Raw genomic sequence first — 25,262 nt, forward strand, 5'->3', positions numbered from 1 at the left:
CAAAGCTCCCTGCCCACAAAGCTTGCATTACTTCATTCAGGACTTCCTGATCCTCACAACAATTCTGTTGGGTGAAGCACTGAACAGTATCCTGTCAATAATGGCCATGGCTGATATATATATTATAGTATCTGTGTATTATTTTGGCAGATATCCAGTTATAACGCAGTGAGCAGTCCTTCAGATGGTTCTCTACATTTGCTTGCACCAAAAAGGAGTCCCAAAAGCACAGTCGTGCCATCAAGCAAAAAATACACTATCATTTTTATAGCAGGTCTTGTTCTTTCTGGAGTAAGACATGAAAAAGCGTTCCTCCCACATGACTTCACGTCTTGTGCTAATGCGATTTTAATGAAAGATTGTGATGTGGCTCTTTGGCAGAATCAGTAATGTGATTACAGAGAGCAGCAGTGAGCCAAAGCACACCATGGCAGACTACTCTTAAACCTGTCTGCCAATGAGAATAAGACCTTCACATGGCTGGGGTTTCAAAATGGAACTGAAAGTGAAGAAGGAAAAAAAAAAAAACCAAATCGTTTTCTTTAATGAGTCACTTGGTCAATTCAGAGGAAGCCCAGCTGTGGAAGTGACTTTAAATGACCCCGGAGCAATTCTGTCCCACTTCATGTTTCAGATGATTGCAGCAATAACAGAATATGCAAGATGCACCATCAAACCAATAAAGCTGGCCGACAGGCACTGACAAGGTTACAAAGAAATAATAAACTCTCCAGAAATGGAGAGTTCATGCTTCCTGCTACAAACAAGAAACCCATACATCTGCTAAGGACAACATTGAGGGGTAGCTGAGAGGGTACAGACAGGACACAGTTCCTGTGGAGGAAACCCTCTGAAACAGAAGCACATCTGCACGTTGCTCCTCTAGTGGGCACTTCCATGTCACGGCTCTCTGGCCCAGGGCCCCGCTTTAAAGTTTCCTCTCAGAACCAAGGACTTTCCGTAGAGGGACATCCTCCCGGCCGTAGGAGTGGAGGGAGTTACTGAAAGGCTGAGAAGGGAGATCAACATTTGTCCTCACACCACACCAGATCACTGTGAGGTCAAACATAAAGTCAACCACTTTATCGCACAGCTCTTGAATCTATTTTAATGTAAGTTGTAAACAAGACTAAATCTGTCAATGTTTACAACATAATGCCTTATCCACCATTTTTACAACACTGTTGAGTGTTAGACCTTATTGTGAAGCTGACAGTCACCATCATATTCAGAGGAGATTACACAGCTTAGCCTCCCCAAATCAACTCCACTCATCAAAAACAATTGTCTGAGCACACAAGTTCATCTAGCAAGACTAGAACTTCAAAGCTGCAAACCACAAACAAGGCAGATTTAAAAGAAAAAGAAAATGTGGGCTATTTTCTATGATCTCTGTGAAGAGGAGAACCAAACACGGGGTCACGTTCTCATGAGACGAGATAATCAGACTAATGTCCAAGTAATTAGAGCTAAGCCCTGAGAGCTCCACCCTGAGAGAGTAAATTAACACAAAGGAACAGTTACCTTATAATTTCCTTACACTTAAGCTATAGCTAAAACTACTGTGTACTTTATAATACCACTGTGATTAGATAAAATCTGGGAACAGGGTGATAGACAGCAGAGATGGCCTTTACATTTGTGTGGCATGATCCTGATTTAAAAATGTGATTATTTAAAGAAAATTCTAGGAACACATTTCAATACCTATTAGGTGATTCAGGTTCAAGGTTCTGCAAACAAAGCCAGAACTTGTTCCATTGTAACTAAAATCACAACTTGAAATTGTGCTCACAAAGGTGCAATGTTTCAGTGTTTTCTTTTTCATTTGTCTTGGTGACCACATACACAAAATGTGTGACCACATATCTTTAACTAAGGCTGCAACCTAAATTTTATTACCAATTAAGCGTTGTAGCTTATACTTTGTAGATTGTTTGATCTATAAAATGTCAGAAAACTGTTAAATATGTCCTTCACCCAAAAGATGTTACAGTTTCTAACAAACCAGACAAAGAAAAGCATGAACCCTTCACATGTGAGCAGCCAGAACCAAGAAATGGGTATTTTTTGGAGTACTTTTTCTTGAAAGGTGACTTAACCCATTATTAAAATTAATGCTGATAAATTTCCTGTTTATAAACGAATCATCTCTATCTGTAACATCAGTGTTATCATTCAAAGACATACAGTTTGACAGCTTTTGAACCCACTTTGGGTAAATCAGCCTGGCCCCAAATGAAATATCAAAATAGGAAACACCTTTTGTAAACAGCAATGTGCTGTTTTTATCTCTGGGTAACATCTAAAACAGCCGGGCCATGATTAATACGTTGATGTGGCAGTTGGATAATGTTTGAGCTACTCTACTGCTTCTATTAGCAAGTAGTGTAAACACCTCCTGATTACAGTGATCATATCTAAAACAGTCATTTGACACTGGTAGAAGGGAAGGCAGCCATTTCAAAACTAATGTCTATGAAGGGCTAAAGCAGAGACTGAGCGAGATAGGCAGAACGTGACCGTCAGTTCCTTCCTCAAACTTCGAGTGATTCTGAAGTAATCCCAGTGGGACTGTTAGACCACGGCTCCCAATTCCTGAAACGAGCAATCGCTTTCATTATTGATTAGTCTAGTCATCATTTAGTCTGTGAAACGTCAACAAATTGTCAAACATGCTCCTAACAGCCTTACAGAGCTGAAAGTGATGTCTTCAAATGTCTGGTTTTGTTTGACTAAAAGCCCAAAAATGTTTAGTTTACAATGATATATGACAACGAAAAGCTGGAAATCCTCTCATTTGAAAGCCTGGAATCAGAGAATACATTGCTTCACTATTTTCAGAAAAATAACCGAAACAACTACTCAACAATCAAAATAGTTGCTGATTATTTTTCTTCTGATCAACTAACCATTTCCACTTTACAATAAATAAAACACAATTAATGAACTCAATTAGTGTCTAACTAAGGGTAAGAAATGGAAATGAGAAAGATCTTTTAAGCAAAACTAAACACACACAATCACTTTTACTTAAAAACAACTGTCCTCCTGGGATTTTCACACATATTTGTAGATCCAGAGTTTGTTAAGGACGTGTGACAAACAAAACCAAAAAAATGCAAATGACAGGCCAGAACAACAGTAATGTGTTTTAGAGGGTGACAGCGCACCACAGTACAATATCATGCATGCATGGTTTCCTTGTGCATGTCAGCTAAGAGCAACACTGAAACTGCAAAAGGGCAGGCTGAAAAGCAGAAAAATGACACCTCTACAGAAAAATGCGGGTTTCTTGTCACATGCATAAACATTTCAAATCAACGCAGCTATCTTTCCTTGTGTCAGGGGTGCAGGCTTAGTGGTGGTGTAATGGTGTGGAGAACATGTTCTTGACATAAACGTGACATTTAATTATTTAATTAATCAACTAATTCTTTTGTCTACCCATTAGAAATTCTTCCTTCAAACATCTTTTTTGTACTGGGGTATCTACAGCTGACAGGCAGCATGGAAACAAATGTGATAAAGTAAACCTGTCTGCAGGTTTTACAGCAGAAAACATGTTGTGTGACAGTCCAGAGCACTAAGCAAATGTGGCACTGTTGCAGGGACATGCTTCAAGCCTGCCTGTCAACAATGCAGTACTGATACTACTATATTACTACTGATATGTTTCTTAATTTCAGTTTCAAAAATCATTTACATTTGCCGTTTTCAAGGGTCCCTTTATTGATTCAGCCAACTGTAGGACTTCTAGGGATTTTCCAGCAAGGCATATTGAAAGCAGTCCACTTTCGATGGCTGTGTGTTGAAGCCTGGCAAGTCAGGAAAGTACTGGGCACCTTCCAAACAAGCCCAGCCCACAAGACTAGAGTTCAGAGAGATAACAATCTAATCACTTTAACCAAGCTATGAGCAAATAGTTCAGGGTACTATTAAAATAGCCAAGGGAGACATGTTCAGAAACACATAATCATAAAACAGAATAAACGAAAGCACTTTTCAAAAAAAAAAAAAAAAAAAAAGAAATGTAATAAAGAATAGGCCCTGATCTGGTTGGTATGACAGTCTGTTATTAGACAGCTTCATCTGTTCTGTAACTCATAGCATTACCAAATGGAAAGAACAATCGTTGGCAAACTGAGGAAAAGGCTGTTATAATGGGTAAACATATAAAGACCCCAAGAAAAGAGCATGATTTTTGTGAATGAATCCAGACAAGTCTACATTAATATGACTTTAAAACCATTTACAGTCAACTTACGCTTTGTTGCATTGATGAGGTTCTTCCCATCCTTGTACAGTTCTTTGATAAACCTGTTAGTTTTGTCCAGCTCTGCTTCGTGTGCCTTTATTTTGTCCCTGAAGTTCGGGCTGTCCAGATAGCATTCACTGAACTCCAGCGGGTGTAGTCCCATTTTTCTGACAGATTGATAGCTTCGTTTTCAAGCACAGGAAACTGGATAAAATACCGCTTGCTCTATAGCAAAAAAAAAAAAAAAGTATCCGTTATAGTGAAACTACCGCTCTTTTCGCTAGCTGTTTCAAGTCTAGCATAGAGCACATAGCTACGTCAAGTGGCAGCAGCTAACAGTGGTTAGCATAGTGACTTCTTCTGAAGTGGGTGTTGTTCCACAGTTGTCAAATAACGCCGACAGCAGCTAACAGGTATAACGGTTAAAAAAAAAAAAGGGTGACAACAATACGCTATCGGACGAAATGTTAAGAATGAAGTCGGTTCACGGGAGTTGTCAAAAAATCATGGTGGTTGTCTCCAGCTTCTCCGTCTTCCATCAAGCCTACTCCACCTAGCAAAGTGACAGATTGGGAAACTCTGCTGACATCTGCGTGGTCTAGCGAAACTTCTACCAAAGGCTGTCCAGCGTGTGCAAGATGGTTAACTCACGTCTACTTCCGCCTTCTCTTTGCTGGAGCCCCCCCTGATTTGGTTGTGTAGCAGGTCAAAAGATGTCTGTACCCTTGAAGTTATATTTTACGAGATGTAACTTTGTCCCTGTGCCCGACTGATGCTATTCTCCCTGTGATGTTTATTTAAATAACTGAAGGATATTCCTGTTAATATTGATATCAGGTGCTGGCAAAGCGTAATGTACATGTCTAAATAGCTTTGGTTTGTATGCTGCTTGTACTTTCCCCCTCTTTTTCTGTTCTTTTTTCTCTTTTCTTTGCTATCACATTGGGAGCTATGAATGAAAATTGTACACATTAACCTTGTAGTACGTGTCTGAAAAGACAAAAACAAAAAAAATAAGCAATAATTTTATTGTTAAAAGCAGCTAATGTACTATCATATAAGGGAGATAAATATGTTTTAATTTATCAGGTGAATGCATAGTCAATAGACTACTTCTGAATATCTTTTAATTACCAAATACCAGATAATTATCAAATCAAATAATCTCTCAAACATGAGGCATTTCTTTTTACTATTCTATGTCAATTCTTTAATCAGGTACATGTTTAAACACAAGAAAGTTTAAATGATAAATGTTCATTACATGAATTCTTTGAAGTAAAGATATGATCTCTGCACACAATAGCAGCCGCTATTGCAACACTAAGAAGAGTGTTCAGGGTGTGTCCAGCATGTGATCTAACATGTGGTGGATCCTTTTTTTTAATGGTGAATGTCTTATCATAGCGTAGATGATCACTCAGAGCAACTTTGTACTGATTTATAGTGACCCTTCCCTCTAAGGGAAGAAGTGGACCCAAACCCCAAACCATTCCAGCAAAAATGCTCCCAGCAGCACAACAGAGAAACTGGATCCCCCCAGGTGTAGGGGTCCAGCACTCTCGGTGCACGCCACACACGCACTCACTCACTTCTGGAGAATATGGTCAAAGATGACTCATTTGACCACATCACTTTTTTTCAACATCTCTGTATACCAGTGTCCATTGTTTTTGCACCACGTAACTCTTAAATGTGCATTCACCTTTGTAATGAGGGGTTTATTCACTGCAACCCTACTATAATATCCTTCTCTATGTAACTGTGGACAGACTGTTCTTGCTGACATAGTCTGATCACGTCCCGTTGTGACATTCTCAGTCACTTGAGGAAGAGCTGCTTTTCTGTCACGCATCGTGCACAAGCATGATCAAATGTGCGTCGTCGACCACAACTTCCGACCCCAACGATGGACCCTCTCTCACTGACACCTTTTTCTCTTGCCACATCAAACTTTGGCTAAAGAGACAATACTTATGGGATTAATATATTGTAGATTTTGGTGTCTTTGTTGAAATTAAGAAAAACATAGACTTTGACCAAACTTGTCCTTTTAGAGTTCTTCCTTCATTTTCTAAGGTCGAATTTTAAATTATCTTGATCTTTTGTACTCTTCGGTTGTACCTGAAGATTCGTCTCTGAGGCGGTGACATGTAATGTAATGCGGTTTGTAAATAAATATGGAAACTATTTTTCACCATGTCTCTTACAGTGTTTACGTCCTGCTCGTTGCTTCAAATACACTAACCTTCGTTACAGTTGCGCAGGTGGAACCGTGTCTTGTTACATGTTTGTTTCGGAGAGGTTTCGCGCACGGACACGTCTGTGGTTGAACGGTAACTGATGCATGATCCTTAGCAGAAATGTGATTTACAGTGTAAATTAACAGCCTGTAGATATAACGTGAATATAAACAGACATGGTCATTTTTTGACATAAAGCCAAGCTAACGTAGCGACTGTCAGAACAGATTTTATCATGTGAGACAACGTAAAGCTGCCTCCAGGAGAAGGATGCTTCACTACGATGCTAACGACTTTACTGGACAGAGCTGTAACGGTGTTTTTGCAAAATTATCATCACCGCTTTGATTAGACTAAGCTAGACAACAAAAAAAAAAAAAAAAAAAAAAAAAAAAAAATAATTAAACATTAGTGATCTTCTCTACTCCACATCCCAGTCTGTGATCTAAAACAACACACAGTAAGTCAACGTAAAACAGCAGTCAGTAATGTCTGTAAAGAAGCATTGTGTTTAAAGTTACCTTGTTTGTTTTTAAATTAATACACGCCATGTAACATTAGCTATTCATGTTGGCGTTAAAATAATAATAATAATAATAATAATAGTTTTTGGTTTTGGTTTTGTCACGTACTTTTCATCTGTTTAAGTGTTCCTGGCAGAAATGGGCTTCCATAGTCATGGGCTGTACAGTAGAGTATGGCGTTTGATGTAAGGCTTGTAACTTATTTTCACAACTGATTAATTTGCTGATTATTTTCTCGATTGATTTATTGTTTAGTCTATAAAACAAGTCTTCAGATATCTTGTTTTGTCCAAGCAACAGTCCAAAGATATTCAGTTTACTAAAATGTTAAGAAAAAAACCCCCCAACAAATTCTCCTATTTGAGGAACTAGTAAATGTTCAGCTTAAAAAATGAATTAAACGATTCATCGATTATCAGAATAGTTGCAGATTGTTTTTTTGCCGACCAACTTATTTCTGCAGCTGTGTGAGGCCTTACCGACCTATTTCTCATTAGACTCCCTTTTTTGTTTTTTGTTTTTTTTGCAGGGGATGCCTAATGCCAGTGCAAGGCCGAAGCATAGCAGGAGGGCCCGAAGGCGACGGAGAGAGGATCCTGCCAGGAATGAGCTGGTCTCTAGTTCCCTAGAAAGTGCACAGCAGTGCCTGTTTAACCAAGATTATGGAACTGCGTTTGTGCACTACCTTCTGGTCCTCAACCTTGCACCTATGTTTAAGGACTTTGCGAAGGTAATCACTGTTTACACTACTCTGAAAACCAGTCTGCGTACATTCACTGCCAAATATTTTGCACACATAACACATGAACACAATGACACAGTAATTGGCTGTGTCCAAAATCACTCCCTTGTTCAATCTTTCACTGCTCTCTTTATAATAGATACTCGATAGTTCACTCAGTAGTGAGCTGTAAACGAACATTTTGGACACTTACAAATCAAACAGTGTGACTTTTCACATCAACAAAATGCAGAGCATTGCATTGTGGGATTGCTAGCAGAACATACCCCCTTTTTTTGTCCCATTGTGGAATTTGTGAGAGCACTGCATAGTGGATAAATTTACACACCCACAATTCAGCTCACTCAGTTGAAACTAAGCAGACACTGCTGCAGAACGAAAACATTTGGGACTACACTTTTGTGGCATCTCCGTTTCAGGAGTCCTTCAGGTTCACTCTTTTCAAATGGGCAGAAGAGCTGGACTCTGTGGGCCGTATTCAGGACCTTTTCGACTGCTACGAACGAGCCCTGGAACTTTTCCCTGCTGATGAGGTCATCCTAAACAGCATGGGTGAACACCTGTTCAGGTACACTCCTGTGTTGCGAAAATGTTACCATTGTATAGATATACATGTTCTTCCAATACCTCATCACCTCGTGTAATTACAGGGAATAATGTAGTTTTACATTAATTTGATAAACTATCTGCCAGTACTATTTTTGACCATGTTTGGACTTTCCTTTTATTATCCAGGATGGGATTTAGAGATGAGGCTGCAGGTCATTTCCATAAAGCCTTGAAGCTGAGACCGGACTACCCAGAGGCCAGGGAGAACTTCTACCGTGTGGCCAACTGGCTGGTGGAGCGCTGGCATTTCTTCATGCTCAATGACCATGGAAGGAACCAGAAGTACCAGCAAGCCATTCAGAAGGCTGTTCAGAGCGGCTGCAACACTGTACTTGACATAGGTACTGGCACTGGGATCCTTGGGTGAGAAATTTTCCATGAGAATCTAGACATATTTTATTTTTTAAGTTATGGTGTTTATTTGGAAGTTAGAGCTTGATCTTCAAGTGGTAGCATAATGGTAGCAAGTTTATTTTTTTTGGGCTATAGCTAGAATAGGACCTGTGTTTTAATGCATGCATATTTTGTTTTGATTTCCTGTTCTCTCTGTGAAGTATGTGTGCTAAGAAGGCAGGGGCTGCTGAGGTGTATGCCTGCGAGCTATCGAAGACAATGTATGAACTGGCCTGTGAGGTGGTGACTGCTAATGGAATGGATGGCAGCATTAAGCTCCTGCATATGAAATCTCTGGAGATGGAAGTACCAAAGGACATCCCACACAGGTACATTTAACCTAACTCTAACTTGTATCCTACAGGCACAGTACCTTCAGCTTTGTTTGTGCCATAATTAAATTCATGTTCATGTTTAAGAGGTAAGACGTTACATCAATGTTTTGTTTTTCTTAGGGTGTCCTTGGTGGTGACAGAGACAGTAGATGCAGGATTGTTTGGAGAGGGCATCATAGAGAGTCTCATTCATGCCTGGCACCACCTCCTACTGCCTCCACAGGTAACTTCAGTCATGAAAACACAAACACAGGACAGGAATCAGAACAGAAACAATATCTCTATGAGTTATTGGCATCCAAAATCTATTGCTGTTTGCCAGTGACATACAGGCTTCCCGTGAAAATCATAAAAAGTTCAAGTTAAACGCAGTTAAGTGCAGTTAAAGTTAAATGCATCCGGTTAATGTCCATGTTGGGTTAGTGCCATGAGAGAAGCTTAATGTCATGTCATTAAAAGCGTATGTTTCTTGTCTTAAAGAGAGGTGAGAATGAATTAAGGGAACAGTCTGTGACAGGACGGGTCATCCCTGCTGGAGCCACTGTGTTTGGTATGGCTGTTGAGTGTGTCGAGATCCGCCGGCATCACAGGTAGGCCTTGGAGTCAGTTTGTATTCTTGTGAATAGGCTGTATATCAGATAAGATATGTTTCCCTACAAACAGACGAGCTGTATTTGAATCATCAGTACAAGGTGTCTGAACCTTGTATCAAATTGCTTCTCTTTTGTACAGGCTCTGTGTGTCAGAGGTGGGAGGTCTGTCCATGGCAGCAGCTGGGGAGCTCCGTAGTCCAGTGAGCTGCAGCTCTGAGCCGGATGACTCCATGGAGCCATACACCACAGAGAGACTCAGCAGACTGCCGGGGGGATACAAACCTCTCACAGAGCCCTTCACAGCCCTCAACATAGATTTCAATAATGTGCAGGTGAGCAGGAACATCTCTGACGACTGATGGTGATAAACTCTGTGTGGGATACATTCATATCTTTTCACATGGACTCAAACGTATGCATGCGGCTAATATAGCATCTGCTCAGCGTGTAGCTTTTAGTAATGTGACAACTGAGTTAAGTCATCCACTGTCAGTTTAATGTGTTTTGTCTTTTTTGTCTCTTTTTTTTTTCTTTTGTTGCCTAGAGTCAAGCAGAATAATGTAAGCGTGAGAAAAATAATTTATTTACCTGAACGTATGTTTATTGGTCCCATGAAACTAACAGACTGGCTGCCTCGCAGGCTTAAATTTTGCACATAAGTAGCTTCTTATTATTTAGCTACATGTCTGCAGGGATTGTCTGATTTATTAGCTTCCAGTACACACCTGGCAGATAGGAAACAAGTGCTTGTTTGGCAGGTTGTACCTGTAGGATAATTTGTGGATACTGTAAGTTTATCCACACACGTGCAGTAGGGACTTGCAGGCAAATTTACCCTGATGACAGAGCTGTGAAACTGCCTGGAGTCAGTGTCGCAGAGTCACTCTCACATGGTCTGCATCATGCTACGTTAGTTCTGTTGGTTCACTTGTTTAATGCCGACAGAACAAAATGACAAAAAACAAAAGTGAATTGCCAGTAAATATGTTGAACCTAGCTCAGTGTCAGTTTGTGTCCCACTCCCAGGATTATGATGGTTAGTACAAAGGAAGGAAGGTTTTTCCTGTTGCGTTTGGTTCGTTTGAAGGGCCTTCATTGCTCAATATTTTATTTTAGGTGTTTTTTTTGTCCTCCCACAATTTCCTACTCAGTGTTGAGACATGTCACAAAGAAATCCTATTATTTACATTTAGGTCCTCAACCTCAAACCAGTTTTCTGTTGATTTTCTTGTTGTTTTGATCTAGCCTGAAATAACCTTTGGGTTACTGAGCTCCAACCAGTTAGGGTGGATCTGAAAGTGTTAGGGACATACAGCATTGGGCTCTATGTGATGGAGATATGTATTAGTGTTTTTAAACCCACTTTTTCTAAATATGTGTGAGACTTTAGCTTGAACTGTTGCATATTCGGAACCTGCAGGAACTCGAGGGCCTGAGCTCCAGGGAGGTTCAGCGGCTCTGCCTGCCCGTCATTCAGGAGGGGGAGCTGGATGCTCTGGCTGTGTGGTTCCAGCTCCACCTGGACGAGGACAGCAGTCTGTCTACTGGACCCCAGGAGGACACGTGCTGGGAGCAAGCCATCTACCCTGTCCACAGCGCCAAGGGTAAGATACTAACAGATACACAGCAGACACCATGTGCATTGATCTCTATTTTGTATATTCTTTATGAACTACTGGCCACTCAGGTTTTTACTAAGTTAAAGGTTCAGTTTAAGCAGCACCAGCTGTTAATTGTTTCACATTCTGAAGAACCAAGCTTGTGTATATAATTGTTTATCTCAGCTTGCTTTCCTGTATTCTCTGCTTCCATTTGTCATGCATTTCCATGTTGTATCAGTGGAGGGCAGTGTGTGTTTTAGACTGGATTTTTAACATTTTTAAATGTTAAAAATAAATGTTTTGAATAAAACCTAGATAGAGGGAATATTTTAGCTGATAATTATTACTACTATTTCACTATTTTCTGATAATTTTTTTACTGTAATAGATGAAATCACTTTAAGAGTTATCTTCTTGAAATTCTCAAAAATATAAAGTATAAAAATTACAGTAAATGTAATAATTTTTTTAATATCAAGAACCATAAAAGGAATATATGTGTCCAAAATGAACACCATTTTTATTAAATTTATGGCAATAAAGCTATTACACCAAAGTAAAACTGACATTTGTAGCGTACTTAAATTACTTTATTAGCATTAAATTAAGGGTGGCAAATGTCCCAAAGAGCACTAATCAGACTCAGGCCACTGTGAACTTAATAGCCACTGATATGAGGTGACATGTTCCAGTTGGCATCACAGTACATCGTCTTTCAGACAGGACTCAACAGAATTTCACTGCACTGCTAATTGACTCGGGCAGCGTCAAGGGAGCCGGCACCTTTCCCGGTGATCACCAACATCCGTTTCCCGGGCCGCTGTGACGTGTGTGCCGTGATCGCCTGTGACACTCTTTAGTGTTCATGAAATTCTTATAGGCAATAAATATGCATTTTTCCCAAATGCCTCTGACGAGCTGCGCACTGACATGAAGACATGAACAGATGTTATTCCTGCAGGAATCCTCTCTGTGCCTCTCCCCCTCTCTCTCAGTCCCCCTGAATCTCATTTCTCTGCTGGGTTCGCTCTCCCTTCCTCTCCTCTGTGCTTTCTGTATTTTCCTTTCCCTCTCTGCCTCTTTCCTCTATTTCTACAACCAGTATTATCATCTTTTATTTTTATTTTTTATTTTTCTATTCCTATGTACATCAGGTGTATATAAACACTTTGGTTCTCTCCATATAGCTCTAGGGTTTGGATATCATGGGAAACTTTTCAGTAGAAGAGCTGATACAATACCTGGTCATAAATGGTCCTGACACCAAAACAGTACTTTATTCAATACTTCATGTTCAATAATATATATGTATGCATGGACTGATGATTCCGTTCCACCTTTTAGTACTTGACAGTGTTTGAGTATTAATTCCATGTCCTACATTGCTGTAGTAGAATCAGGTTAAGTCAGTGGTTTTCCTTTTGGTGTCTTCAGGTTTTGTCCTGAAACCTCGAGACGAGCTGATTGTTGAGATCTCCTGCCGGGATGCGTACCTGAGGCTCTGCAGTGTTGCTGTGCTGAGAGATGGGCATGAAATCCGCCTGGACAAGCGTCTTGACTCAAGCTGCTCTGGAAATCCCATTTCAAACCCAAACCCCGAAGCAGAACTGTGCAGTGCATTAGCATGTCTTCAGACTGACCAGAACCAAACAAAAGACTTCTGCATACTGGAATGTTCAGAAATGGCTCTCCTGAACAATCAGGATTACCATCAGAGTTTCTGCAGCGCGTTAGGAAAACTAATCTCTCAGCTGAGGGTTAAATGCCAAAACCAAGGATCCAGTGTTGAGCTTGACCTCGCTGACCCTGGTAATAACTCCACAGACTGTAGTGACATGCTGTACGTGCTGGATGTGTCAGAGGGTTTCTCTCTGCTCTCCCTCATCGCTGCCAGCCAGGGTCGTGTAAAAGCCTATAGCTCCGTGGAAAAGAACAAACAACAGGAAGTGCTAAAGAGACTGGCTCACTCCAATAATGTCTCAGAACAGCATCTAGAGTTCTGGCTCAACCACGTGGAGGACGAGCAGGGGATGCTGCAGAGGCCGTCCAGAGAGAAGCTGTGGAGTGCCATCATCCTGGACTGTGTAGAGACCTGTGGTCTGATTAGACAGAAGTTGATGGAGAAGGCTTCACTGGCCAGGTAAATGGAAGTGGACAGAATAATCGTTTAACCAGCTGAGGACAGAAATGCAGAAATGTTGGATGACTTTAGTTAATTTTTCTTTGTAATTTTGATTAGCATTTTAATGTACTTTAAGGTGTTTGAGGGTAATATTTTTTTAATTAAAATTATTTCTATGATCTATCTTAGGTGTCTGCTGGAGGAAGGAGGACATATTTTCCCAGAGCGGATCGTGGTGTACGGTATGCTGGTGGAGTCAGACACGTTGCTGCTGGAGAGTGCTGTTCAGGGTCAGGAGCCGACATTGGGATTCAATATTGCTCCCTTCATCAACCAGTTCACTGTAAGTATACCAACACAAGCTACCATGTATCAAGGGTAACTTATTTATGGTATTTACTTTGCATGTTAAAATCTGAGCTGAACGCTGCTAATGGAAGGTCACTACCCATTTATAAACGCGTGTCTTGCTTGGCCATATTCTCTGGAGAATATGGCATAACATCTAATGCACTTTATATTAACTGAAACAATCTGGTCCGTTTTAACAGGAATTTCTAAGCTGTGTTCTGCACACAGACCTGTTTCAGTGCAGTCAGTCACTGGTTCAAATAAGTATGTGATCAAACGACAGTGCCCCTGAGCTTTGCTGCATCATTTTTACTGTGAACTAAGTTTGGTCTTGTTGGCAGAGTCGGGCAGTACTGGCACGGCTTGATGATTCATCACAGATACATTGGTTTTCTGTGTATATGATAACTATCTGATTAAAAATGACAAATTTCATTGCAGAAGTGTCAAAGATAATTTAGAACAGTTACGTTGTTGGTCCACTAGGGAGCACTGATGTTTTTTTTACTAATAAAATCTATGGGATCCTGATCAAAAATGTTTGTTAGATGTTTATAAAAAGGAATATTGTCTAATAAAACTGGTATCAGCATTATGCTCAAAAATCCACTGTCACTTGGGCTCTTGTATATACACTGAATATACTTTATATACTATTTTATTATGCATAATAAGGCAGAACTAATGTACCTGAGTTGGGTGTTAAATTAACATTATAAATTCACCTGAAATTTTTAAGATTATTTCACTGTGTAAAGTGACCCAAACACTTTTTCACAAATTAATATGCGTATCAGTTAACATCGAGAATAACTGATAGCACTTAGACTTAGTATAATTATTTAAATTATAAAATGCATTCTTATGATAAATAGTGATTTACAATTAGATCAATTAATGTAAGTCCAGAATAACTCAGGAAATCACAGTGAAGCACACTTAAACCACACTGTTGAGCTGAAACTTCTTCAGTCTTTATAACACAAGTTACGAAATCTTCCTTTTGTACATCTCAGGCCACTGACATCTTGTATTCTCTCTCATGTTCCTGATGCAACCGTCAATCTCATGTTCCTGATGCAACAGTCAATATTGACAGTTTTCACATACAGTATGCTGTGTTTGTAAGCTTGCATCATTCACATTCAAAGTTTGTGCATTAGGTGCAAATATGTTGCCTGGGGTGTTTGTTAAATGTGATTGGCATATAGTGCAATACTGTAAAACTATGGGGGAAAAAAAAAATCTAAGATCAACTTTTACTTGGCCAAAATAATCAGGTGGACTGCTCATCCAGTTGTTTTGTTTTCTACCATGTATGGTTTGTGTTTTGTTGAACAAGGTATTTCACTTGGAATACGAAGGTCCAGGACTGTGTTTTGTGTTGTGCTCTCTCTTCTTTGATGTGTGCTTCCCAGCTGCTTTAAAGAAGCTGCAAAATCCAAATCCCTTTGAATTCTTTTCCTTTATTTGGTCTGGTATTTATCTTTTTCATTTTTTTTCCCCCAGTATTATGTTTGTGCTCTAATTTCGCAGGCCCCTCACGGGATGGTCGTTTGTTTTAACAGATGTTGTCTTTGAAGCCCTCAGTGGAGGGCACTTTCTAGCACAACTGTCACACAAGACACAACACACAGCTTGGCCCAAGACATTCCTACCTGAATCCATCAGTACACATTACATCAAGCACATCAAACAGCAGGCTCTGAGGTCTACACAACTGTGACAGGGAGGAGGAAAGATTCTTTTGTTCTGCACTAAAGGAAACCGTGACACTTTCTGTGCTGCCACTTTGGTTTCTCCCTCAGCTTTTATGTCTGCTGCCCTGCAGCCACGGCCTGATTGTCAAGCTTGAAAGAGTTTGAAGTGGAAGATTAGTTTCTAAGCATCAGTCAATGATTGAGTGTTTATCCACTGACATTGGCAATTAAAATCTAATGTGGATGAATGCCGGTTTGTGAGAAAGCGTGCCAGCGTGTCAGCTCTTGCATGACTTTTAATGTACTGAAGTGTTCCTCTGGCTCTTTTTGTTTTTTAGTCTATGCCCTTCATCTGTAGCTTGTGGCTAAATATGTATTATGAGCAAAAATAAGCAACATGGATTTGTCTTTTTTTTTGTAATAAGAGAATACATAAGTAGTGTTCATACTTTATGTTTTTTAGGTTCCAGTTCATGTGTTTCTGGACTTTTCCACTCTGGAGTGCAGACATCTCAGTGAGTCTGTGGAGCTCTTTGTTCTTGACCTTATGGATACCAACGCAAACTACACTAACAGAGAAGTCAAGGTAAGGCAAACAGTATTTAATATAATTACAATGTCACCTGTTAACACCTGTGCTCTGGTGGAGCAGTGCAGAACTGCTGAAACGTGAACTCATGCGTTCACTCAGTATCCCGCACTCAGTACACCACAAAAATCCCTGAGCTACCGTCTGGTACATGAACGTACAACAACAAAAAACTAGAAATGAGTCATACCTACAAACATACACTGTGGCCATCTCCCTTACACAAACTTCTGAACTTACTTTACTTTCTAATTTTGTGTTTTTGGTCCTGCACGAATTCAGCCCAAGACACAGGTTTTGAATTTTCAAAAATTAAAACTTTATTTCTGGAACTGTCTGTTTTGGTACATTGAAATATATTTGGATGGTATTAACATTCATCAAGTGATCTTACATGAAGTTCAGTGTGAATTGATACCGGGGCTCCAAGCTATTTTCCTAAAGTTCATACATTAAATTAAATGAAATATTAAAATGAAAAAAATTGAAGTTACTTATCGGTAAGACCTTGAACTTGTGAGTGATTTACAAGTGACTGGGACAGAGTATACTAGTAGCTGAGTTGCTTTAAGTATCATTAAGCACCTTGTTAAGTCCTGATCCCTGTTTCTCAGGTCCAGGCTACATCTGCAGGCAGAGTAACAGCAATTCCCTTCTGGTACCACATCCACCTGGACCAGGAGATCAGCGTCAGCACCCTCAGCCAGAACTCTCACTGGAAGCAGGCGGCTGCTGTGCTGCAGGAGCCCCTTCTGGTACGAGCTGGAGACTGGGTCCATCTAGCTGTGAAGCTTCACAAGAGCACCATCTCCATATCAGCCCATGTAGACAATGCCCCTGGGTCAATGGAGTAATACCCTCCTAACTTCTAGCTTTGCAACTAGTTTTATTTTTATATATTTCAAGTTAAATTTGGATTACTGTCACATACTCTTTAAGGAAATGGATTAAACACTATATATTCCCTAGTGTCATTTTTCATAAATGTAATACCAGTATTCAAATTTCTTAGTTTTCCCAGACACACAGGTTCTTTGTTTTGGGATTTGGTATAAGTCTGCATGACCCAAACTCTTGTTAGAGTGGGAAGCTGGTTCAGTCATAATTTGCTAACAAAAAACCTTCAAGTCATGTTATTTGTAAATTGTGCTAAGTCAGAGGACATTGATAATTTTTACTTATAAAATGTATAAGTATATAAATATTGTCCTTTGATTATGGTTGCAGTTGTTTTTGTAAATATGTTTGTGGGTATCAATAGAAAAAGACAATAAATGTGTGGCATTTCCTTAATAAATGCAAGAGAAAAAAAAATGAAATCAGCCAAAAATGCAGTTAATCTGATTTATTGAAGAGACTGTCAGAGATGGATTTAAATTGAAATGTCAAACAATTACATCAGCTTTGATGTAATCCTGTCAGTTTTATTTAAAAAAAAAAAAAAAATATGCATAAGGCAATGCAACATGTTCTGGCTGGACATGATTCAGATTAACCTGTTGATATGATACATTTATGTATTTACTGACACATCAACCTGATATTCTACACTGTATGTTAAACATGTCAATATCCCTGCACATATCAACGTAAGTTACAATGACAAATCAGCTCGGAAAAATAAATGGCTTAGGTGATTAGCTGCAAAGTTATTCCAGCTTAAAGGCTAAAAAGGGTGGAAAACTTCTCATCAAATACAACTGATCGAGGAATATAAATGCTGAATTAATGTAGTGGATAGATTAGTTCCATGGCACATAGAACAAGGCATCTGAGAAGACTAGTGACAATGTTTTTATTAATCACTATAGAGTGAGCTATATGCAGTAAAGCACTGATAGGAATTTACTTGAACGTGCTGATTGTACAGTTTCAGACTGAATTGCGTATGTTATTTTAATACTTGGACTGTACTTATAGTATTCACTCAAACCCTTAGGAAAGACACCGTATTAATCCTGACACTGTAGTGATGCCACAGAGTCTGTCAGGACACATCTCTCAGCAGGAATTAGCTCTAACCTACTTATCTCAGGCTAATTTTTCCACTGATTTGTCTTCACTGTGCATCTCAACGTCTCGTTGCTTCTGCTCTTTTCATCCCTTCTCTTGGGGATAAATAGCTTCTACAGCTTAAGACAAAAAAAAAAAAGATAATTCTGGACATCTAATGTGCTTTAGTATAGTAAGTTTGTGATAACTCACTTCAGTCAAGATCTTCCAAAATCCCTGCAAAGCGAGATACAACGTGAAATTAACATTTGTATTTTATGGGCTGCATATTTCTTTTTATCATTTATCGCATTTGAGATTGAAATATGACTGAGCTGACACATAAAATTGTGTAATAATTTCCTACTTGGAAAGCATACGTCTTCATGCTTTACTCAGACTTCAGGAGGTTTCAGGTAGATTCTCATCTTAAGGAACACGACAACAGAAATATTGGGTTCTTTGAATAAAGGTGTGCTCTTTGGGACACACATAACTGACCACAAGTCTTTCCCAATAATAGTGGATAAAAAAACATTATAGAATAGCTTTCTGAGCAATATAACTCCTTGGTACAACAAAACTGCATAAAAATGCTTGTTAACCACAAATCCCTCAGTCATTTAGCCATAACGTCACTGAACATTCTGAGCTGTCACTAGCAGAGAGGTCCATCTGGTTTTGCCTTTGTAGGCAAATGTCTACAATTACTTGGTGGATGTGCCCTTTTAAACAACAGTTTTGTTTAATGTTGCATCAGTAATGTCTGAAGGACAATAGCAAGGCTGTAATTGGGTCCTGCCCAGCCATGTCTGGTAGAGTCTGTTGGTGACATCAGCCTTGAGGATGGGCTAGGTGATCACCAGGATATCTGCCTCTGTTGGTTCTTTGGTTTGGTTGGTCCTTTCTTCTTCTTGGGTTTCTTCGGGTTGAGCCTCATATCCTTCATCCCAGGGAGCTGAGCTGAGCCCAGCAGGAGCTGACAAAGAGTGCGGTGTGAGGGTTCTCCCCAGGCCCTGGTACTGACCGTTGGGTGAAAGTGGGTTGGATGCTGCCTCAGTGATGACATCTTGGGAGCCCGACGAGAGCAAGCCGGATCTCTCACCATCATTCTGTGCTTCGCCGAAGTAAGACTTCCTTGGACGACCCATTACTGTTCTCCCTGTCAATTGGGACAACAAATGTCTTTCCAGCCTTCACGGTGTTGGAGAACCACTTAAGAAAAACAACTGCCAAAGTACATTAGAAGGCACTTACCAACATTGCGGACTTGTTCAGAAATGTCTGCTCTGACATCAGAGATGTCCCACATTGCCAAGAAAGAGTCAAAGCAAGAGCCCTCCTCAGCCTCCTGGATGTAGGGTTTGTAGGTGAAGCTGAAGTGATGGGCAATGGCTGCTAGAAACATCTCCACACATATGATGAAATCCTGATGGAAACAGCATAGTTTGGTAGTGTTATAATTAAGCACTTACATGGATTTCTTACATAAAGTCACTACTACACAATTACTGTCAATTCTTTTTTCAACTAGATAAGCTTTAGCCTACCTGTAAGCCAGTCGCAACAGCCTCCACACTTTGCCAGTCCCATGTACGTTTCTCTGAGATAATGCCCACTTTCACCAGTAAAGCAATGACCACAGCTTGCCTGAGGGAGTTTACAAAAAAGTAGCTACTTTAGAGCCTGGTGTCTATATCTGTTAAGCGTACGTCACCAACAAGTATTAATATAATAAAAACGTGACATATATACAAAACAGTCGTGTCCTTAAGTTTGACTTAATGACCTGACTGAGAATTACCAGAAAGAGACGAACACCACCATTTTAACACACAGGAATTTGCCCACAGGTTTGATTGGGCTCAGCTCCTCCCTCAAGGCCCTGTAGAACAGCACCAGGCAGTACATGGCAAACTAGATCAAGAGAAGACAAAGAGAAATCTTGTTCAAAGATTTTCATTTATGATACATTGCTCACTTGAGGCAAATTATATTGAGACCCATGAAAAAAAAAAAAAAACGTGGCATCATTACCAGCTGTGACATATTATTGAAGATGACCAGGTACGTCCATGCATTTTTTGAACTGAAGTTCCCTTCATCATACACTCCACACAGCTGACAGATCCTAGGAAAAAGAAGATATAGCCACAACAAACATCGACACAAATAGTGAAGAAAATGCTGCCATTGGTATTAAAGAACAAAATTAAGTGCACATAGATAAGAGCTTACTTACAAGGCAATCACTGTTGTAACAGGTCTTACAACTGTGTACTGCAAAACTCCCAGTTTGCATCTCAACAGTAAAACCCTGCAGAGGAAATCGAGTGTGAGGACAACATTTTAACACTGAACTGCATAATTTTCCTCTACAACTACTGAATCATGGTCTATGTATCCACATGCAAACTGCAACACCACTGCCAAGGGTTAAAGAAATTAACAAGGCAACATTATATGATAGGTCAGATACATTAGTCAATCTGTTCTTCTGTTTTGAAGAAGAACAAACTGATTCTCATGTAACCAGAAAAAAAAGGAAAAAAAAAGCTCCTGGACAAAATTAACTACAGACAGGCATATTAGCCAGTTACTGACGTCGCCTGACTGAGGCTAATTTGAATCTGGTGACTGTCATTGATTTGTTTGCTTCGAGAAAAAAACAGTTTCATCTCAACATTTCAGTGCCTTGAAAAGAAGTTGAACAAACTGCAAGAACAAGTAATGTCAAAGGGGATAATGTTGTATATATGATAATGTTGAACAGATAGATCTCTAATTATGGGCAATCCAAGAAGATAGTGAGGAAATTTGACTATGGCCAGTAAAACTGACATGTCCGCAGTGTAAACATGGTATTAGTCTAAAGAGAACTTACTCTCCCATTGGCCATGGTGGGCAGCAGCAGAGAGGAGGCAAGTGTTTCTGCTGCTCCTGAACCTCCAGCATCAACACAAGGCTTGGGTACTGATTTTCCAGGTAGTTAAGCAAGAAGGTCATGAAGTTGTAGATGACATAGGCCTCATAGCACTCTCTGCAGGTGTCCACATAAATTGCTATACCGGGGTATTTCAGTGCAATCCACTGAAAAATAAAAGAGCAATTATAGGGAGAGAAGTGCAAATACATCATTGTCAAATTGTATACTGAGTTAAAAAAAAAAATATCAAGGTTGCTGCTTGAGGTAATGTCTCAAGGGAATGGTGAAAATCACTCTTGTAAAATGCATGTAATTCTGTAGATACATACATTTCACCTCTATAATGGCTTTAATTATATAATACACAACTTACACTATCCAAGCTGTAGATTGGGACCATCCATAATATCCTAAAAAGCAATATAAACACAATTGTTTAAAAAAAAAAAGTTTAAGACCATTGTTCATGGATGACATGCTTGTTGACATCTTTACCTAATGATAGGTTTCTGAAGCTCTGGTTGAGTGTAGTGAACCAGATGCTGGAGAATGCCCCATAATGATATAGGTATGGTCATGAAGACAAATATCCCAGCGATGAACCATGCTTTATTATGCGTGCCAACCTGTCATTCCATGGAAAGAAACATTCAGCATGTTAAAGGGAGACTTCACTGTGCATTAAAATATAGGAAATCCAGCACTTTGACGATCCAGAATGTGCATTTTGTGGCAGCCTTATTTTCTTAGAACACCAGATAAAATCTGGGGCCTGTTACTGCTGTAAGAGGAATGCAGTGGAGTACACAATTTAACATCTCCCTCTGACATTCACAATATTAGTACTAGTTTAACATAAATTTAATATAACGTTATTCAAGTGAAAAACAGGTACCCCAAAACCGTATTTATGTACAGTACTTCAGTACCACACACGTTTAGTGACATTTCACGTCTGTGTTAAACCATCACGGCTCCCAGAAACATCAACATGACAATCACATCCATCGACTGTTGGAACTGACCTCTGACTTCTGCAGTTCCCAGATGCACAGTGGCAGGACGACTAACAGCAACAAAATGTACAGCACAACGACCAGCGGCCGAATCCATCTTCTCCAGTTCCCACAGGAACAAGGCATCTTGACATGAAGACGCTGTGAGGCCTTTAAAACTGGCCTCAGGCTCAGAAACAACACAACTTAATTCGTCCAGAAAACGCTGCTAACGCTCGACACATTTACACGTTAGCTTCGCATTGTTAACACTTTCAACGGCTCGCCGCGACTTGAGACAATCCTCCACTACTGCACATATACGTTAGCTCTTCCCGCAGTGTCAAGTTTCATTCATGAGGACAAAGTTGTTGGATAATTAACAGCTCATATGACTCGATTTTACCAAGCTAAGCTGCTAAGGTTAGCTGATCAGCTGTTTTACCATGTAAACAAAGCTGATGATCCATGTTGCCTGAATCGTTGAGAGTCTCTCAGTATCTAACACAATAAAAGAAAACTCCACATCTCTATCGACTCCCTAGATAAACGATCGCTCATTTATTTAAAGGTGGTTTGCGTTTGTTGGTAAAAGTTTCCACAGAAGTAATTGCTGTTGAGATTGTCCTTCCTGCTGTCGCCGATAGATATAGTCCCGCCTACACTCTCGACGCTGATTGGTGGTAAGGAGGCAATAAGCCAATAGATAGAGTACGCTGATTAAAACGGTCGTCACATGTGGCTAGTTAGGTTGCTCCGCATTCTCGTTGACCACCGAAGCTGTGCTTTCGCCACCAGATGGCAATGTAAATTAACTATTACCGGAAAGCCAGTCCAGTCCAGTCTAAAGTACTTATTGTAGTAACAGTAGTTTCATAACGACAGGACTCTGATCTTTCCCAAACTGTTTATGGATTTACGCCATCCTTATGTCCTTATGGCCTTTTGTTTGGCCTATTGAAGCAACAGACCTTTCTCATGGCAGGCAGTTAATGTCAGGAAAAACACAGATGTACTCAGCAACGTTAGTGATGGCTGCAGTCCTGGTAATATGTGTGCTGAGTCGTTGGTAATGTGATGTTATTAAATCTACCTATGTTTAGACAAGTGAAAATGTCTTTTTAGTTTTTAGTGTGGTTACTATTGGAATTAAAGTTCCATTTGAAAACTGCTTTTACTCCCATTTGCATTAATCAACTTTTTTGTTTTGTTTTGTGGTTAAATTTAACCCTATCATTTGATGACCAGAAATCTTCATTAAGTTTTTTTTTTTTTTTCTTTAAATGGAGTCAAGTGCTGGATTTGTAAATTAAATAACCATCATCCTTTTTCCAGGTTTCTGCAATATTTTTTGTTTAATCTAAATGAACAATGTCATTAAAAAGAACAATCAGAGCCACCTTCTTTTTTTTTTACCTTTTCCTTTTGCGTGTGTATGTGCGCGTGCATGAGTGTATGTGTCTGTGTGTCATCCTGTAAAATAAGGGGAGGCAGAACTTTCCTTTCTGTTGCACCATGTCTCCACTGCCCCACAGTCACAGAAATCACTGGTTGTTGCAGGACAGATTGTTCATGAATTTTGAATTGATCCTTTTGGCTTTTATGAATTAGAAATAGTCTTTGCCACAAGTCGCACAAACGAATGCCATGGTGGATAGCTTGGAGGGATTGCCATGCAAAGTGGCGTGCAGGGTGCAGCCATGTAAAGGCAGAGTACATAAACATATGCTGTGTTTGATCAGACCTAAAACATATTTTAGAATAAAGGATATGGCGTCCATCATGTCTCACTGAATCATAGCCATAACAGTAGGGTGACGCAGCTTGTACAGTATGTGCCTTGCAGGAAACACGCATAGATGGGATAAGCAGAATGGATAGATCTGAGGAACAATAATAATAATCAATGCACAACAGAAGAGGAGACATACTGTCTGATTCCTGAGATAGTATGTATATGCCAAAGTGCACCTCCTTTGTCAGAGGAATACACAAGTCTGCAATTATTCAACAATTACTTATTTATCTTAATACGTCTGCCACAGGCCTTTGTGTCAGGAAATGTTCAGACTCACTGAGGGTGTTCACTTCAGTTCATCTGTTCCTGAACAACAACAGAAGTGAAGTAAGATAGAGTTGAGGAAGCTCTTTAAAGTCATACAGCATGAACAGCATTTACGTAAATACAAGAGTTGCAGTTTCACTTCATGACACTCTAAGTCTCTCATGATTCTGACTGTAGTTTATTTTGAGTCAATCACACACCATGCTGCTGCTGTAAGTACTCACAAGCCCACCAAATCTGCAGCTGAAAATAGTTTTATGCTATTTATTCCTGTTTGTCTAATATTTGCCCCACATCAGTGCCCCAGGCTGGGGACACTAGAAAGATGGACTAAGGCATTGTTAGCCTTGTTGACAATAGCAAAACATTTGAATAAATTCAGCCTTATCAAAAGTACTTCATTAAGTCACACTAGGTGAGCCTTGTGATACTACCCTTCTATGAAGCCTTGGGGCAAGAAAGAGCCGCTGGACCGCTATTAGCCTCCCCATTTTAGAAAACAGAAACTGTTGCTGTTTTCTAACATAATATTTCCCCATTACAAATTTAACAGGTGTATTTCACATCTGTACATTGTGTGTACCACTTACCAGATGATGGATTTCACAGTGAAATCAATTCTGAAACAAATTTCTCTTCCAATTAGATACCATGAAATAAAATCTGACACCACAAAGAAAAAGAAACTTTATCTTTAAAAAACAAATAAAAATGGCTATCCACTAATTATACAGTATTTCATTCACTTCTCTTTGGTTAAAACTGAATCTGTGATTTGTTATTAATTGGATTTTGTGGCTTGGAAGTGGTGAATGAATGAAACACATTCCAAATGTAATGCATAATAATGTGATATGATCTGAAATAAGAGTACAACAAAGACAATGAAATAGGGCATTAAAAATAAAGGATAAGATGAAAAAGTTATACAAAATAATACGAGGAATCATAGTGTTTGCTTGCATCCCTCTCTCTGTAAACATCTTCATGATGAATGGCAGCATAAAGAAAGCTGAAATTAAGCTTTTTCTTTATTTCAAAACATGGTGACAACAGAATCTGAGTAGGAAATCTTGTGACGTAGCCCTCCATTGTATTTGCCTTGGACACTTGATCTTATTTAGTGTGTCAGTAACCAAATCTGAATAAGCTCTATGTAGAGCATCTTATTTGTTTTTGAGCTTTATTTAATTCACTGCTGGCAAGAAACAGGGTTCCCACCAA

General features: G+C 39.6%; 3 protein-coding genes across 5 annotated transcripts in view; 1 reads left to right on the plus strand and 2 right to left on the minus strand.

Annotated features, from left to right (window-relative positions):
• arhgap10 (Rho GTPase activating protein 10) overlaps nucleotides 1-4,848 on the minus strand; it is a 43,650-nt gene extending 38,802 nt beyond the window's left edge. Inside the window, exon 1 of the mRNA XM_041036047.1 lies at nucleotides 4,268-4,848. Coding sequence (XP_040891981.1) covers nucleotides 4,268-4,421 — 154 coding nt within the window. The 5' untranslated portion in view covers nucleotides 4,422-4,848. The remainder of the gene's footprint in view (nucleotides 1-4,267) is intronic.
• A 1,658-nt stretch (nucleotides 4,849-6,506) lies between these two features.
• prmt9 (protein arginine methyltransferase 9) lies at nucleotides 6,507-17,397 on the plus strand. Of its 3 annotated transcripts, none has more exons than XM_041036045.1 (13): nucleotides 6,507-6,594; nucleotides 7,555-7,755; nucleotides 8,187-8,335; nucleotides 8,503-8,739; nucleotides 8,931-9,098; nucleotides 9,225-9,327; nucleotides 9,585-9,694; nucleotides 9,837-10,029; nucleotides 11,118-11,301; nucleotides 12,733-13,438; nucleotides 13,610-13,763; nucleotides 15,935-16,057; nucleotides 16,675-17,397. In XM_041036045.1, exons 2-13 carry the CDS (start codon nucleotides 7,558-7,560, stop codon nucleotides 16,912-16,914), a joined length of 2,565 nt encoding a protein of 854 aa, XP_040891979.1. In that variant the 5' UTR covers nucleotides 6,507-6,594; nucleotides 7,555-7,557; the 3' UTR covers nucleotides 16,915-17,397. The 3 variants fall into 3 exon arrangements, with proteins under 3 accessions (XP_040891979.1, XP_040891977.1, XP_040891980.1); XM_041036043.1 differs by having other exon boundaries at nucleotides 6,585-6,961; XM_041036046.1 differs by lacking the exons at nucleotides 6,507-6,594; nucleotides 7,555-7,755; nucleotides 8,187-8,335 and having other exon boundaries at nucleotides 8,584-8,717.
• On the minus strand, nucleotides 17,391-22,627 carry tmem184c (transmembrane protein 184C). The gene is made up of 10 exons (XM_041036048.1): nucleotides 22,004-22,627; nucleotides 21,474-21,604; nucleotides 21,352-21,388; nucleotides 20,937-21,142; nucleotides 20,295-20,369; nucleotides 20,090-20,183; nucleotides 19,857-19,969; nucleotides 19,603-19,702; nucleotides 19,310-19,481; nucleotides 17,391-19,214 (listed from the first exon to the last, which is right to left on the minus strand). Exons 1-10 carry the CDS (start codon nucleotides 22,118-22,120, stop codon nucleotides 18,904-18,906), a joined length of 1,356 nt encoding a protein of 451 aa, XP_040891982.1. The 5' UTR covers nucleotides 22,121-22,627; the 3' UTR covers nucleotides 17,391-18,903.
• Nucleotides 22,628-25,262: the final 2,635 nt, after the last annotated feature.

Source organism: Toxotes jaculatrix, chromosome 4 (genome assembly GCF_017976425.1).
Source record: "Toxotes jaculatrix isolate fToxJac2 chromosome 4, fToxJac2.pri, whole genome shotgun sequence".
Taxonomy (NCBI): domain Eukaryota; kingdom Metazoa; phylum Chordata; class Actinopteri; family Toxotidae; genus Toxotes; species Toxotes jaculatrix.

Bases quoted from the DNA above. Each gene is read 5' to 3' on its own strand.
- prmt9 (XM_041036045.1), top strand. From the start codon at position 7,558: ATGCCTAATGCCAGTGCAAGGCCGAAGCATAGCAGGAGGGCCCGAAGG. The intron at 9,328-9,584 runs GTAACTTCAGTC...CTTGTCTTAAAG, and splicing joins ACCTCCTACTGCCTCCACAG to AGAGGTGAGAATGAATTAAG. The intron at 11,302-12,732 runs GTAAGATACTAA...TGGTGTCTTCAG, and splicing joins CCCTGTCCACAGCGCCAAGG to GTTTTGTCCTGAAACCTCGA.
- tmem184c (XM_041036048.1), bottom strand. From the start codon at position 22,120: ATGCCTTGTTCCTGTGGGAACTGGAGAAGATGGATTCGGCCGCTGGTC. The intron at 20,184-20,294 runs GTAAGTAAGCTC...TCTTTTTCCTAG, and splicing joins GTTACAACAGTGATTGCCTT to GATCTGTCAGCTGTGTGGAG. The intron at 19,970-20,089 runs GTAATGATGCCA...CTCTTGATCTAG, and splicing joins TCAATAATATGTCACAGCTG to TTTGCCATGTACTGCCTGGT.